The sequence below is a fragment of the Lepidothrix coronata genome, unplaced genomic scaffold, assembly GCF_001604755.1.
Source record: "Lepidothrix coronata isolate B3197 unplaced genomic scaffold, Lepidothrix_coronata-1.0 Scaffold41, whole genome shotgun sequence".
NCBI classification, from domain to species: Eukaryota; Metazoa; Chordata; class Aves; order Passeriformes; family Pipridae; genus Lepidothrix; species Lepidothrix coronata.
This window is the reverse complement of record NW_016690221.1, coordinates 5,866,697-5,879,870: the sequence shown is the minus strand read 5'-3', so window position 1 is coordinate 5,879,870 and position 13,174 is coordinate 5,866,697. Positions and strand designations below refer to the sequence as shown.

At 39.7% G+C, this 13,174-nt stretch overlaps 1 protein-coding gene and 1 long non-coding RNA gene across 4 annotated transcripts in view; one reads left to right on the top strand and one right to left on the bottom strand.

The window, feature by feature from the left end:
• Positions 1 to 13,174, bottom strand: part of MYH11 (myosin heavy chain 11) — a 57,119-nt gene that overhangs the window by 26,752 nt on the left and 17,193 nt on the right. For 2 of the 3 annotated variants that reach the window (XM_017813538.1, XM_017813536.1), the window contains exons 4-7: positions 11,743 to 11,770; positions 4,067 to 4,169; positions 2,327 to 2,347; positions 10 to 102 (exon numbers count right to left, since the gene is read on the bottom strand). In XM_017813538.1, the coding sequence (XP_017669027.1) occupies positions 10 to 102; positions 2,327 to 2,347; positions 4,067 to 4,169; positions 11,743 to 11,770 (245 nt within the window). The remainder of the gene's footprint in view (positions 1 to 9; positions 103 to 2,326; positions 2,348 to 4,066; positions 4,170 to 11,742; positions 11,771 to 13,174) is intronic. The other variant, XM_017813537.1, reaches the window with a different exon arrangement.
• Positions 3,363 to 5,361, top strand: LOC108496641. The gene is made up of 3 exons (XR_001874535.1): positions 3,363 to 3,489; positions 4,990 to 5,139; positions 5,299 to 5,361. It is a non-coding gene; the product is annotated as an uncharacterized LOC108496641 (long non-coding RNA).

The window sequence follows — 13,174 nt, the reverse complement described above, 5'->3', positions numbered from 1 at the left end:
CCTACTTACGAATCTGGAGGAGTTATCATTCTTCACAGTTTTGGCATTTCCGAAAGCTTCAAGAATAGGGTTTGCCTGTAGAAGCTGTTTTTCCAGCTCCCCCTAAAATTCATTCAGAAGCAGTTAACACTAAAATTCATAATTACTTAGTTTAAACCAACACATGTACACTGGAGTAAAATGTGAAATCTAAGTCTCTAATTTTTTTTGCTGAATACTGCATTTCGTGTGGATTTGTTTTCATTCTCTGTTAATCTTTGTGTTTATATATTTGTATAACTGACTGCTGCCCTGTAAACATGACCCTTTTCCAGCCCTGTTGCCTGTTACAGATCAAACTCTATTAATCTGTTTAGCATCATGACTGGCCTTTGTTAAAAAAAGGGGTCATTCAATGTCAATTATTTTTTCTGGTTTAATATTTTTAAAAGGGATATTCTTAAAGGAACCTCTAGCATGTCTTTTTCAAGTTAGTTTATTGAGATCCTTTGCTAGCAAATGACAATGTAATTAGAATAACTTGCTGAGAATCATTTTAATGTAATGCAGCACAAAGCTACAAAGCAGATTTCATCAAGTCTATTAATAATGAGTCATGCAAGGCTACTTAGGTTAAATATGGAATTGCATTGATTTATTTCAAACTAGGATAATGAATTCTCATGCAAACACACAAACCTAATATTATATTGTTAATTGTGATTGGTATTTTCTAAGGTAACAAATCATGCAATGAAACAAGCACGCATTTAATTCCATTTATTTATCTAATCTATTTCTAAGCAAATCAATGAAGTTTAAAAAACCCTTTGTATATGTATCCATCTTTTCTGAACTTTTCATTCAGCTCTGTCCTATGACACCATTTACTTTCACATTTGCTTCTTGTCATCCTGTTCTTTGAGTACTACTCTGTAGTAACATGCATTATTTCAAATAACTGACTCTAAAAAGAAAATAGATAATATGATATATTTCAAATAATTTTAATTAGAAAATAAGGCAATATTTTGATTGAATCTAGGAAATAGTTTGGAAAATGAAAGTGCTTTCCAATTAGTGTGCAAAACTGATAACTTTTTTCTAAATGTTGCTCCTGAATGTCTCCTGAATTCTGTGGCGATGATGAGAGCTACCTCAAAAATATAATTAAAAACCTTACTACCCAAGAGTTGGAGGTAGGGAGAGGGAAGATTTCCAAACAAGCTAATACAGGAATACTATAATAAGTAGTGAATCCCTAGAAGTCCCTGAAGATTCTCTGCACTGAACAATTCTGTCCAGTTACACCCTGTAGGTTTAAAAAACTCCAGTATAAGAGGGGGGTGTTACTGAAATCAGATGGTCACAGCTAAAATAGAGCCTTCTCTGTCAAACTGAGACAGATACCACCTGCTTCTAGTGAGAACTGAACCGTGTCATAAACTTGGGGTTTAAAACCATGACTCCCAAGGAGCAGCATCATGTGCAGCTCCAAGTCCACCCAGCTCCAAAGAGGTGCCTATGCCAACCATGAATGATTTTTTTTGCAGAGAGATTGTCAAAGGAAGGACTAAATTAACCTCAAGGCACACAACACATTGCCCTTTGTCACAGCTGGAGTCTGAGAGGCAGCAGTCGGGATGGGGGGAAAAAAAACTTAAAAAAAAATCCCACTTGGCTGGCACAGAAACACAAAGAATATGCCAGCAAACCTGCCTGTATTCCCAAAGCATCAGGACGCTGGAATGCTGGGAGGGCACAACACAAGAGAGGAGCTTCCCAGTCAGAAGCTGCTGTAACACACCTGCAGACACGTGCTGCAGTGGGAGTTGCTCTGTTATAGCAGCAAGCTAAGAACATGCTAACTCTTGTGGATGTGACTCAACATGGAAATTGAAAGCAATAACCAGTGGAAAGCATGCAGCCAAACGAATCAAACACCGTGAGGTTTAGGAATTATTTCACAGCAGTCCTAAAAAGTTCAACCTGAAGCACAGAAAGCCTTTGGGTATTTCATTCAGAAATCACGTTACTTAATTTCAGGCTGAAAGGCTCTTCCAGGATCGTGGGAAATTTAGTTCAAACTATGGCAATTGGAACACACACAGAGATAAAGAAGAGAGTGATATTTGAAAGATGACCCTGCCTGTGTCAGACCTCATTCTTTACCATGGAGCCTGACACAGTTAGGGTTGATTTGTGAGAGCATTTGGTGCTATTGTTGCTTTTTGTCATATCATACAACATATTTCAAAGAAATCTCTTAAATTTTTGGGGTGCAACAATAGCATGCAGATCTACACTCCGTGCCTTAAACACACACCAAACAGTCTAAGTTACTCACGTAAGCAAAAGATGGACCTTGCTGTATTGAATAACATGGTATAAAACAAGTGTCAGTATAATTTCCGTTAGACAGACATTTTTATTGTTTTTTTTCCTGTATTAAAATAACCAATACACAGTTTCCATGCAAATAAACCAGGAATACGGATACAAACAATCTATTGCAGACACAACAAGAGTACAAATACCATTAACATATAGAGAGCATTTTAGCTGAAGAAAAAAAACAACCTGAAGTAAAGGGATAGGATTTGGATCCATCCCCAGATTAGTCTTTCAGGACCAGGCAAGGACAAATATTTTCATGATAAATCCCTATCTCTCCTCTGGTGCAACTGAGGCATTTTGCTATTCATTTTATTTTAAGGACTGAGATTGCTGTGTCAGTAGTCCCAATCACTGAATTACTCTTTTCCAGCATGTTATTGGACAAATTAGACTCTCAGCTCCTATCTGATGGATATTTGCCTTCAGGTCTGTCTCAGGGCAAATTTAATCCTGGGACTCATGTAATTCCCCAGAGGAGTCAGCAGCAACTGCAGTTACATGCCTGTTAGGGGTGGCCTGGGTACCACAAGTTCATTTCCCCCAGCCACTGAGCAGGGACTCAGGAGGAAGAAATAACTTTTTTGCACAAACATTAAACAAAGAAAAACAATACCTTTAAAGTGTTTACACTAAATTTAATTACAGATTTCTAGAAAATACTACCCAAAACGACATCTACTCCCTCCCCTGCCCCAAAGCAGAATCCACTGCACATAAAAGCCCAGTTATTTCTGATGGGAGAGCCCGGGCTGCACAGCCTGTGCTCCGGAGTGCTCCGTGTGCCGGCGCACAGGCTGGGCAAGGGCAGCTCTGGGACCCAGCACAGGTGTGGTCATGAGGGTTTTACTTCATTTTCCACTACCCTACTAATTTCTTATTTTGGATCCAGTCTTGTATTTGGGACAGATTGAAATGTCTTTGTGAATTAAGCTTGTTTGGTCATAAAAGTGAATTGCTGCTTTTTTTTTTTGCAGAAATCTGAGTAACATTCGAAAGGCTGGAAATTACGTAGGACCTGGAGTCATACTGGGAACAGCAAAGGCAGTTGAGAACCTCAGCCATCCTAATAATCTCCAGGAAATGGAGAGGTCTAAGCTTGTATTATGGTTCAAAGTAAGAAAATGAACTTTAGTCTCTAAGGCAAGACTATCACGAATTTTGAAGGAACAAAGTACTTATAAAAAATTGTGCCTTTCAATTGTTCCTCCTCTGACAGAGGAGTAAAAAGAAAAGACAAGTTTTACGCTGGGACTCTCTGGTGGTTAGTAAGAAAACTCACAAATCCAATCAAAACTTTAGAAGTTTAAATGCTGGTATAAATTTTTGTGACGCAGTTGGACCACATCTTAGATACAGGCTTTCCCAAACTTCTTAGTTGCCAGAGGTCAAGGGTAAAATAAGGACTTGAGCCCTGGCAGACTTCAAGGCCTTCGTGCTGGGATATAAATAGGTGCTATGCATATGGAAAGCCATGAATATTTCTGTTTTCCCGAGCTACATTCTAATTTGATGCCTAAGATGGTGTCGAACAAATTTTTCTTTTCCATAAACATAGAGCTGTGATGTAACTGTGTACTCTTATAATGTCAACTGTTTGACAAGCCACAGTCAGTGACTTGCTGTTAACAATGTCACCTCAGCACAGCCCTAAGAGGCCTGAGGAAGAGTTGGATACAAAGAGCTCACTTACAGTGACACTGGTGTCCTTTTTGCCCTTATGTGATGAAGCAACAACAGCCAGGTACTGAATGACCTTTTTGGTATTTTCTGTCTTGCCAGCACCAGATTCACCTCTGAGGGGAAAGAAAATAACACAAAAGAAAGTAGGTAACTAGTGGACTCCTTCTGCCATGTCGATGTAATTACTGTATAAAAACAGGACTGGAAAACGCCCGGCTCAGTTATTGTTTACCCCAGAACACCATCTCTCCAAATCCACCTGACTGCAGCACGCAAAGAATGCATTATCAGAGCTACATCTCTGTCCCAGCAGTATTTGGAGTGGCCATTTTAAGGGAATTCTAAAAAAAAAAAACATGATGCATTTTTGAACCACAGTTCATCCTCCTTTGGCAGCATCTGAACGTTTATGAGAAGTGGAACTGGCAGGGAGTCTGCTTATATTTTAAGATCAAAAAAGACAACAGATGTGGTACAGCAGTAAGAAAAAACATCAGCAGTAATACAATGGTTTTCTCTTCTGAAACTCTGGCATTAAAGTAGACTAACATCTTGGATCAGTGGGAAAAATAAGCCAATGATTCTGCCTCATCCTAACACTGTGTCCAGATGTTCCTTGCATTCACTGGGACCAGGGCTGGAGCTGCCTGAGGTGTCACTTACTGGGTAGTAAGGGACATCTCGTGGGGAGATGTCTGAGCACCTGAACTGGCATCCCTGCTCTGCTCTGGGCAGTGTCCCTGGGGAAGCAGGAAGGCAGTGGTAACTTCTTATCTCCTGGAAGACTTCCAAGGTGAAGTTTATTTACAACTTTTAAGCCCTCTCTTAAAGCAAAAGAGTGGTTTTCAAAGTGCAGATTTACAGTCTTTTCTCAACAGAACGTTTCCAGGCTACTTCTCCTCTCTAAGTGTTACATCATCTTATGTCTTTCAGATACCTCTGGCTCTGATGATTATATGGACAAAACTTTTTATACTGCCCTGTCTCAGCAGTCAGAGAGGGCATTAAACTGGGTGTGGATGTAACAGACTAGTCCTTTCAACTGTATCAAGCTGGTACTGTGAGCAGAGCAACAAACTAAATGTAAGTTGGACCTCTTTTTCTTTGGAGCTAAGCTAAAGTGGATTTAAAAAAAACCAAAGGAACAATACATTAAAAAAATCCCATGGTTATTTGTCACCTCTTTTGAATCTGAAACTGTTTAGCTGGATCCATTGCAGTTCTGCTTTTTTTCCTAATTAGGAAATCAGGAGTTAATTTTCCCTACCAAGGGACCAGTGATAAATGGACATAAAAATATGGGTAAGTACTGGGCAGAACTTTCAAGACAGAATGACATTGATATAAACCTTAGGAAACAAAAAACAATTCCTGCCTGAAGTACAACATGATAAGAAGTGTTTCTTCTGGCTTTTAGAGTTTTAACCAGAAATAATTGAGATTAATAGATTCTTTTTCACAAGACCTGAGTTAATTTGCACAGTTTAGAGGTTGGATTAATTTCTGCCTCAGCTTCAGTGCTAAAACATTTCTGTGTTTTATTGATAAAAATTAAGTGTCCTGGGAACAATTCCAAACCAAGCACACCAGTTTGAAGACATATGCATACAAAGTTTTCAAATAAATCTACCTTACAACTTTGTTTCTTTGGAAAAAAAACAACCAAAACAACTTTCTTCAAACAAACTTTGAACTATTCCATTTTATTAAAGGTTATTTGTAGTTCATCACTCCCTGAATTGCATTTCCTTTCTCCCAGGGCAGCAGTGCCCACCATTTGGCTTTCCCCTGAATCCCTGTGAGTATTACCATATATGGCATCATTTTACTTGTAATTATCCCATCATACTGTAATGCTTAAGTTACTTAACATTTTGTTCTGTTCTTTCATCCTTAACTCTTTGCTTCTGCACAGGCTAAGGGCTTTCCTGTTTTCTGCAGATAGACTTTGGGGCTTTAATTTCCTTTTGAAGTAGACAATAAAGAGTTCCTCAAAATGAAATGGAAATGCTTCAACATGAAATGGAAAACAGACAGAATCTCAACAGCTACAATAAGAAAAAAATCTCTAAGGTCAGTGAGTAACGAAGAATAATACCTACAGCTGATAAATACATCTGATTTTAACATAGATCATTTTTAAACATCTATGACAATAGACAGGTCTGATAAACAATTATCCATTTAACATATAAGTAGCTCTTATACTCTGAAGGATGCATCACAGCTGTATGGCAACATCTAGATTTTATCTCAGTGATAAAACGCCATGTGTTTGAAAACCAGCTAATGAGGAGGAGTGGCTACATCAGGTTCAATGCCTGTAAATATCAAGAAGCTTACCAGGGGAGACCCAGGAGGAGGAGAGCATGTGAATTGCTTAGTTCACAAAATGGAATTCTTCCTAGAACTATTGAGCTGCAATAGAGTTGGTTGTGCTGGGTATTTTCTCTGCATCTGCCTTGAAGCACCAACATTTCAGGGGTGGCAGAAACAACTTCATTTGTGAGGTGGTTTGAGAAATCCCACTTGCTTTAAAATCTGCATGGCTCTGTCAAGCTCAGTGACTGAATTTTTAAAGATGAGTCTTTTTCTTGCAAACATCTTTCAGTTGTTTTGACATGGACCATACACAGTGGGGTTCCTCCCAGGAGGCATCTGCTCCTCTCTTCTGAGTGCCTATTTTCCTCAGACTAAATTATGTTCCAAAGTGAATGTTCACCATATAAATGCTGTTACCACTGTCTTAATCATCATCTTTTGGGAGGAGGATGATCACTGGTTTAACTGAAACCTCTCAAATCATTCTTGTTGCCTGCCACACAGAGGGAGCACATTTACTGCCAGCGCTGTTCTTTGCACCCAACTCGGATGGCCAGCACAAAAAAACCACATCAAAAGCAAGTCCTATTGCACAGTTCTGATCAGCCCAACTTTAGCTACTTCCCATACATGTTTTCCTTCTAAGAAACTCTTTGGCCTTCTCAGAGCAAAGGGGTCCACTGTGCTAACAGACTTGATCTGTTAAAAATACCACTCTCATGTCACGTGGTATAATTTAAATTTATTCTTCCCTTGGTTCTTGCCAGGCATTGTTTTAGGAACTTGGTACAGGATTTAAAGCACATAAGCTCATATATATAGTGTTCAGCTATAATAGAGTTTTTGTACCACATGAGCTACTGAATCCTCCATGACTTCATTACCTTCACGTTAAATGAAAATCATCTCAGCTAGAATAGGTTTCCAAATTAGGACAAGGTGAGACTAGCAGGTTGGCCCCACTGTTGTGGGTTGAGCCTGTGGTGTAACTAGGACTCTTGTACATTTGAGAATAACTGGGAAAAATTGGTTTAAAAAGTGGAGATTTTGTTGCTGTTGAAAATCTGAAAGCTTTCTATGTTAATATTATGATATGAGACCTAGCTTAATTCCACTTTTGGGAACATCTAGAAAGTAACAGCAGAATTTATTTTCCAGCATTTGTTTCAGTAAGCAATGAACCACAAAAATTGCCCGTTCACACATCTCTTAATCCGGCTGTGCTGGCACTGTGGGAAGCCTCTGTGCCCAGAGCAGCCAACGAGGGGCTCTAAATCCCATTAGGGCTTGGCAGGCTCCGTCCTGCAGTGTGAGATGTGCAGAGATAATGAAAACCTTTGTCCTAGACCAGCTGTACCCCGCTAGAGAGCCAGCCAGCGCACTGATCCTACAAGTTTACTTGCAAAACAACTCCCAGAAGGGCCGGAGCGGGTCCAGCACCAAGCTCCGCCCGGGGCCGAAGCTCCCCGGGCTGTGTGTGTGGGAGAGCGGGCAGGAGCAGCGCCAGCCAACCCCGGCCTGCGGGATTTACTGAGCTGGGAAGGGAGAGAGTTCGGCTCTCTCGTGGAGGAGTCTGTGGACTAACGGGGCTTTGCAGTTTGGAGATGTTCTGGACGACTTTGCTTCTTCATGCGTGTCGGGGCAGAAAGTGGGCTGGAGACCCGTGTCCGGGTGAGGCTCTGGAGAGTTCACCCCTAGAGACAGAGGGGAAGGAGGGGAAAAGGGCAGGATGGTCCCTGCCTCACCCACTGTTTTGTCTGCTACCCTATCAAATGAAGTGGAAGTAGCACCCTGCTACTTCCCTGTTTTTATAGAAGCTATTCAAACTAAATGCATGTTTTAAAGAACTAAAAGGTAGTGACAAAATATTTGATTATATGTAAAAATCAAGCGTTTAACAAGCATTTGTGTCCATGACTCCACAATACCTGAAACATTCAGAATTTTGATCAGATTCTGTCCTCATTCGTTTACGGTAGTTTTTTGTTTAACTGAAACTTATGCACAGTCCTCTTTGCCACATTTGCTTTCTAGAAAATACACCACCCACTCTTTTCAGGAAGTGGCTAAAATATGATAAACCCAAGATCAGACAGGTTTATGAGGAGATTGTTAAAACTCTCATGTGGTTAGCTATGCAAATAAGCACTTGTGGGATTTTTGGTAAAAAACCTTTTGAAAACTCCAGGAGAATCCACTTGTGTCTTTAGAAATCAAACAACAAAGGCCAAAAGTCTCCTTTGAGAGCTCGTGCCTCTACTTACATTGGAAGAAGCTTGAAAAGTCACAAGTCTGTTCACTGGCCATTGCCCAGTTCAATTCACGCTTAACTGCTGATGCTCTGGTTGCTGAGGTTGCTCAGGTTTCTGAGCACCTGGACAGATTTCTTGGGATTTTTCCTTCAGCAACATCTAATGCTGATCAACACAGACCAGGAGCGAATACAGACTATTTCATGGCCAACTCAAATGTCATGCAAGAGAGACCACAGTGGGGAGGCCCAAGCACAGGCAGAAATGTCAGGAAATCCCAACAGCCAGGCAGAGCTGTGAAGGCTGCTCAGAACACTACAGGGACCAAAACACAAGGACAGAGATGTCTTACCTGCCCTAATTTTCAGGTACCTAAAAGAATAAGATTCCTTATTTTATGCCCTTTGTGCAATATTGTGTATTTATTACATATGTTATGTTACGATAATGCAGCTACATATATATTAGTAAGCACAGCCATGGTATAAAGTTTTTTATGTTGTAAATGTGCATGATAAGATGTGGGATTTTAAGTCTGACTGTAAAGTGAGAGCAACTGGCAGAGAGTGACATGAGAGGATGTTCAGTGATGCCCATGGGGAAGAGCTAACAGAGAAAAGATGTGTGCACAGAGGACATTAGACCAAAGGCAGTATATGTGTAGTTATTAATCAAATGTAGAGGAAATAAAGTCTGGGAAGACAGGGAATTCTGAGGAAGCATTGGAACCCATGAGCGTTAAAGACAGAGGGAGATTTTAAACATACCATGTTTAATCACACAAAGGGTAGGGATTGAACAATACAAACAGTACTTAACCACATGAGGGCAGGTTCAATGAGCTTCTTAGGACTTAGGTGAAGTCCTAAGAATGGGTGTATTTATAGTCAGAAACATGGAATCTCAGTTCTCAGATCTACCCCCCTGCCCATGTCCCAGCAGCATTTCAGGTGACTCACACGAATCCTTACAGTTACAGGTATTACAGTCCAGGTACCAGGCTTTGGGAAGGCCAAGTCTGTAGCTATTTAAAGAAAAGATCCTGGCAGATCAGTGCCATGAAGTCTTCAGTTATTGTTACATATTTTAGGCAAAAATAATTTCTTAGAAATTTTAGCGATTCTACATAATAATACAAATGGCTTCAACTTGAGAGCTGCCAAGCTGAAAGCCAAGTGAACTTTCTTCTTTCTGTACAGCCAAATAAGGCCAACAAGAATGTTAAATCAGCAGTGGTTAAAGTTGTGTACATGGGTTTTAACCTGACTAAACTTTTTGATTTAAAAGACATGTGTAAGGACTGTTTTAAGCTATGGGTCATGATGTTCATCCAACATACAGCAACTATTCTAAACATGTTGGTGAATCATTTACTGTGGCTGTTTTCAAAATGGGAAAGACATTTCATTCTCTCAATTTTATCTATTACTGGTGTGAAGTACCTTGTGTTTCCAGCAAGCTGGCCAAGTGAAAAAAAAAAGTATTTTTAATGCACATTAGCTGCCAGAAGAGGATCCTGAAATGGATTTTCATGAACAAGAAGGCAGAGATTTGCAAAAGAAAGTCCCTTTCTTGGAAGTACTAATATTCCAAAGTTTTAATAGTGGAAAAATAAACTAAAGTACAGAAATACAAGGAGGAAATGCATACTGTAAATTTGTCTTCATAACCATGACATGTTTCATCCTGGGAAGAATGTGATAGTCAATTTTTACTTAATCATTGCAGTGATTTTAAATTTCTTTTTGGTATTGATGCATTTTGGGACAGATTTTTGATTGATATACTTACATATACTGAAGTCTTGTTATAACAGAGGTTAGAGCTATGCTACCCTTATGGTACCAGACACAGTGAAAAATTATTACTTTTTCTTAGGTGATAATCCTTTTCCAGTCAACAAATAATGGTATGGCTGGTGATCAGTAGCAGTGCTTTTTAAAAACTGTAGTGTAAATATATATTCAGTCATTCAGTAACCACATTTTCTCAGATAACCTAAAACCAGTTCAGTTTGTATTTACAATACATGACAGATTACAGCATAATTGCATAAACCTGCTATAAATAATACACATGCCATCTTCTGCAAACAATAATTAGCATTTGCATAGAATCAAATCCTACTTTTGATCAGGAAGACTGGAAAATGCCTAACTTAACAAACACAAAATTATGTCAAAAACATCCTTGATGGCATTCAAGCAAATAAAACCAACTAACTAGCAAGAGAGGAATGGAGAAATGGTCAAAACTGAAGGTCAAGTAGGAGATCCCTGTCCAGTTCAAGAGTTTGAGTGATTTTTCAAAATAGGCAGGAATGACAAAACAGTGGGATTTTGTGGAGTAATAAGTTGTGCACAGCAAAGCTTGTTGCAATAAAATCCCTGCCTGACCCATAGTACAGCAACTGAACTCCCCGTGCTAGTGGTGTCTGAGGACTGGCAGCTCAAAACTCAAGGAGCCAGGACACAGAAAAGTCAGAAAGTTCAAAACAGGGCTGAGTTGGTCCTTCACTGTTGCCCAAAGTGATCACGCAGAGCCTACGGAGAGGCCCAGCCCACCGAGTGCTGCTGAGCCCTCTCAGCAACACAGCCCTGGGCAAGCCCTGGGCAAGCCACAGAGCAGGCAAACATCACAGACCAGCAGGAACATGAAAGGTCACACTTCTCTGCAATGACAACTGAGTTAGGGAGTTGTGGTGAGTCACCAACAGCTGAAAATGAAAGGCAGTTCAAAACATCCAGGATGCTCCATGTTCCTCAGTTCTCTCTCTCAGCTCCTCAGCTTCCTCTAGGAATCTTTTGAAATCCCTTATGCTCTCTACTCACACAGTTTTACAGCCACACTCCCCAGCTCTTCATTGTAAACTCTTAATCTCTAATTTTAAAAAGTCAGTTTAAAGAAATAATGTGCATTAAAGACTTCCATAACACTGATAGCTGTGTTTTTATTTTATGAGCAGGTCTATCTACTGAAGCAGATTTGGGACTGGACTTTAAGCTTACTAAAGGTGAGGAGAATATATGTATTCCATCAAAATCTGAATCAAGTTTGAATAAAGAAAGACATTATAACACTGAGATACACTAAAATAGATTGGTTTACTTACGTGCACAGGATAGACTGGTCTTCTCGATCTGTGAATAAAGAGAAATAATCCATTAATTAGGGAAAATGGCTTTTCTGACAGGAGCACTTATATTTATAAGGATTTACATCGAACAGTCTAGACCTAAAATGTGGCTGACCACAATTAGTCCAAAGTACTGGGTTCACATTTTATTTAATTTGCCCTTGCATTTAAATAACCATCTCTAATGGAAATATTTTGCACAAAAAATGAACAAAAGGTTAAGAGCTCAAAAAAAATTTTTGTAAATTCCATTAGAGATGAACTGTAATGAGGACAGCAAAACATCAGGCTCTTTATAAGAAGATTATAACAAAATTTCAAACCTGAAACTCAAGCTTTTACTATGCTTATGAATTATGGCTAGCAGCTGACTTGAAACAAAGTCTGGACAGATAAGGCATGAACAACTAAAATGTTTTAAGCCTGTCATGCAAAGCTTTGAATTTTGAAAACAGAGAAGTTCAAATACCTGAATAATATACTCTCTATTTCATTTCAGACTGAGAGACAACTTTTATCAGGAGGACAAGTAATTTCTTTGAGATATCCTCCAAAGTATAAGATAAAACAAGATACTTCACAGATTTTACAAGGCCATTTCAACAAGCACATAAGTATTCTTCATGCTTTTTACTATGAACAGGACCATCAAACACATTTTGGATCAAGATTTATGAAAAGGAGGACCAAAGTCTCCATTTCCACTATGTGAGGCATGTAGAAGGTTTCTGCACACCAGAGTCCAGTGGGCTGTAATGCTGCAGGAAAGTTTAGGATTACATTCTACCTCCACAACCTGTTCTTGGAGCAATTCTCTCTGCCTATCTTTTTGGAGTTGGAGTTTCTGTCTACCTTCAGAACTTTTACACTGAATTCTCTACCAAAAGGCAGGACTAACATGTTTGCTGTGATCCATTCTGAAGTAGAATAATTTTTTTCACTTGTCAAACATCAGGACAAGTTTCCCAGAGAGGTGTGGTATCTCCACCCTTGGGGCTGCTTGGAAGTAGACTTGAACAAGGCCCTGAGCAACCAGCCCCAGTGCTGAAGTTGGCCCTTCTTTAGCTGAGACTGTCACATCTGCCTCTACAGAATGTAGAAAAATCTTCTGACTTAGGAAAATAAACTCCCAGGCAGGTCAAATACGTTTTTGAAAAGTGTGTGTAGCTACAAATCTGAGGCTTGAGACAGATAATTAAGGCTGAAGCCAGTTACTTCTGTATGGTTTGGCATTATCTATCAAATGCAGAGCCAGTGTTAGCCCAATGGAGCCCCTGGTCAGAGGTTATAGACATGAACTCCTTCCTCCTTTTGTTCAGTGTGTGGGGTGACTTGCAGGACTACCTGTCTGGTTGCTTCCCCTGTGGCTGACCCTGTATGTCATAAATACCATGAGATAAACCTATTA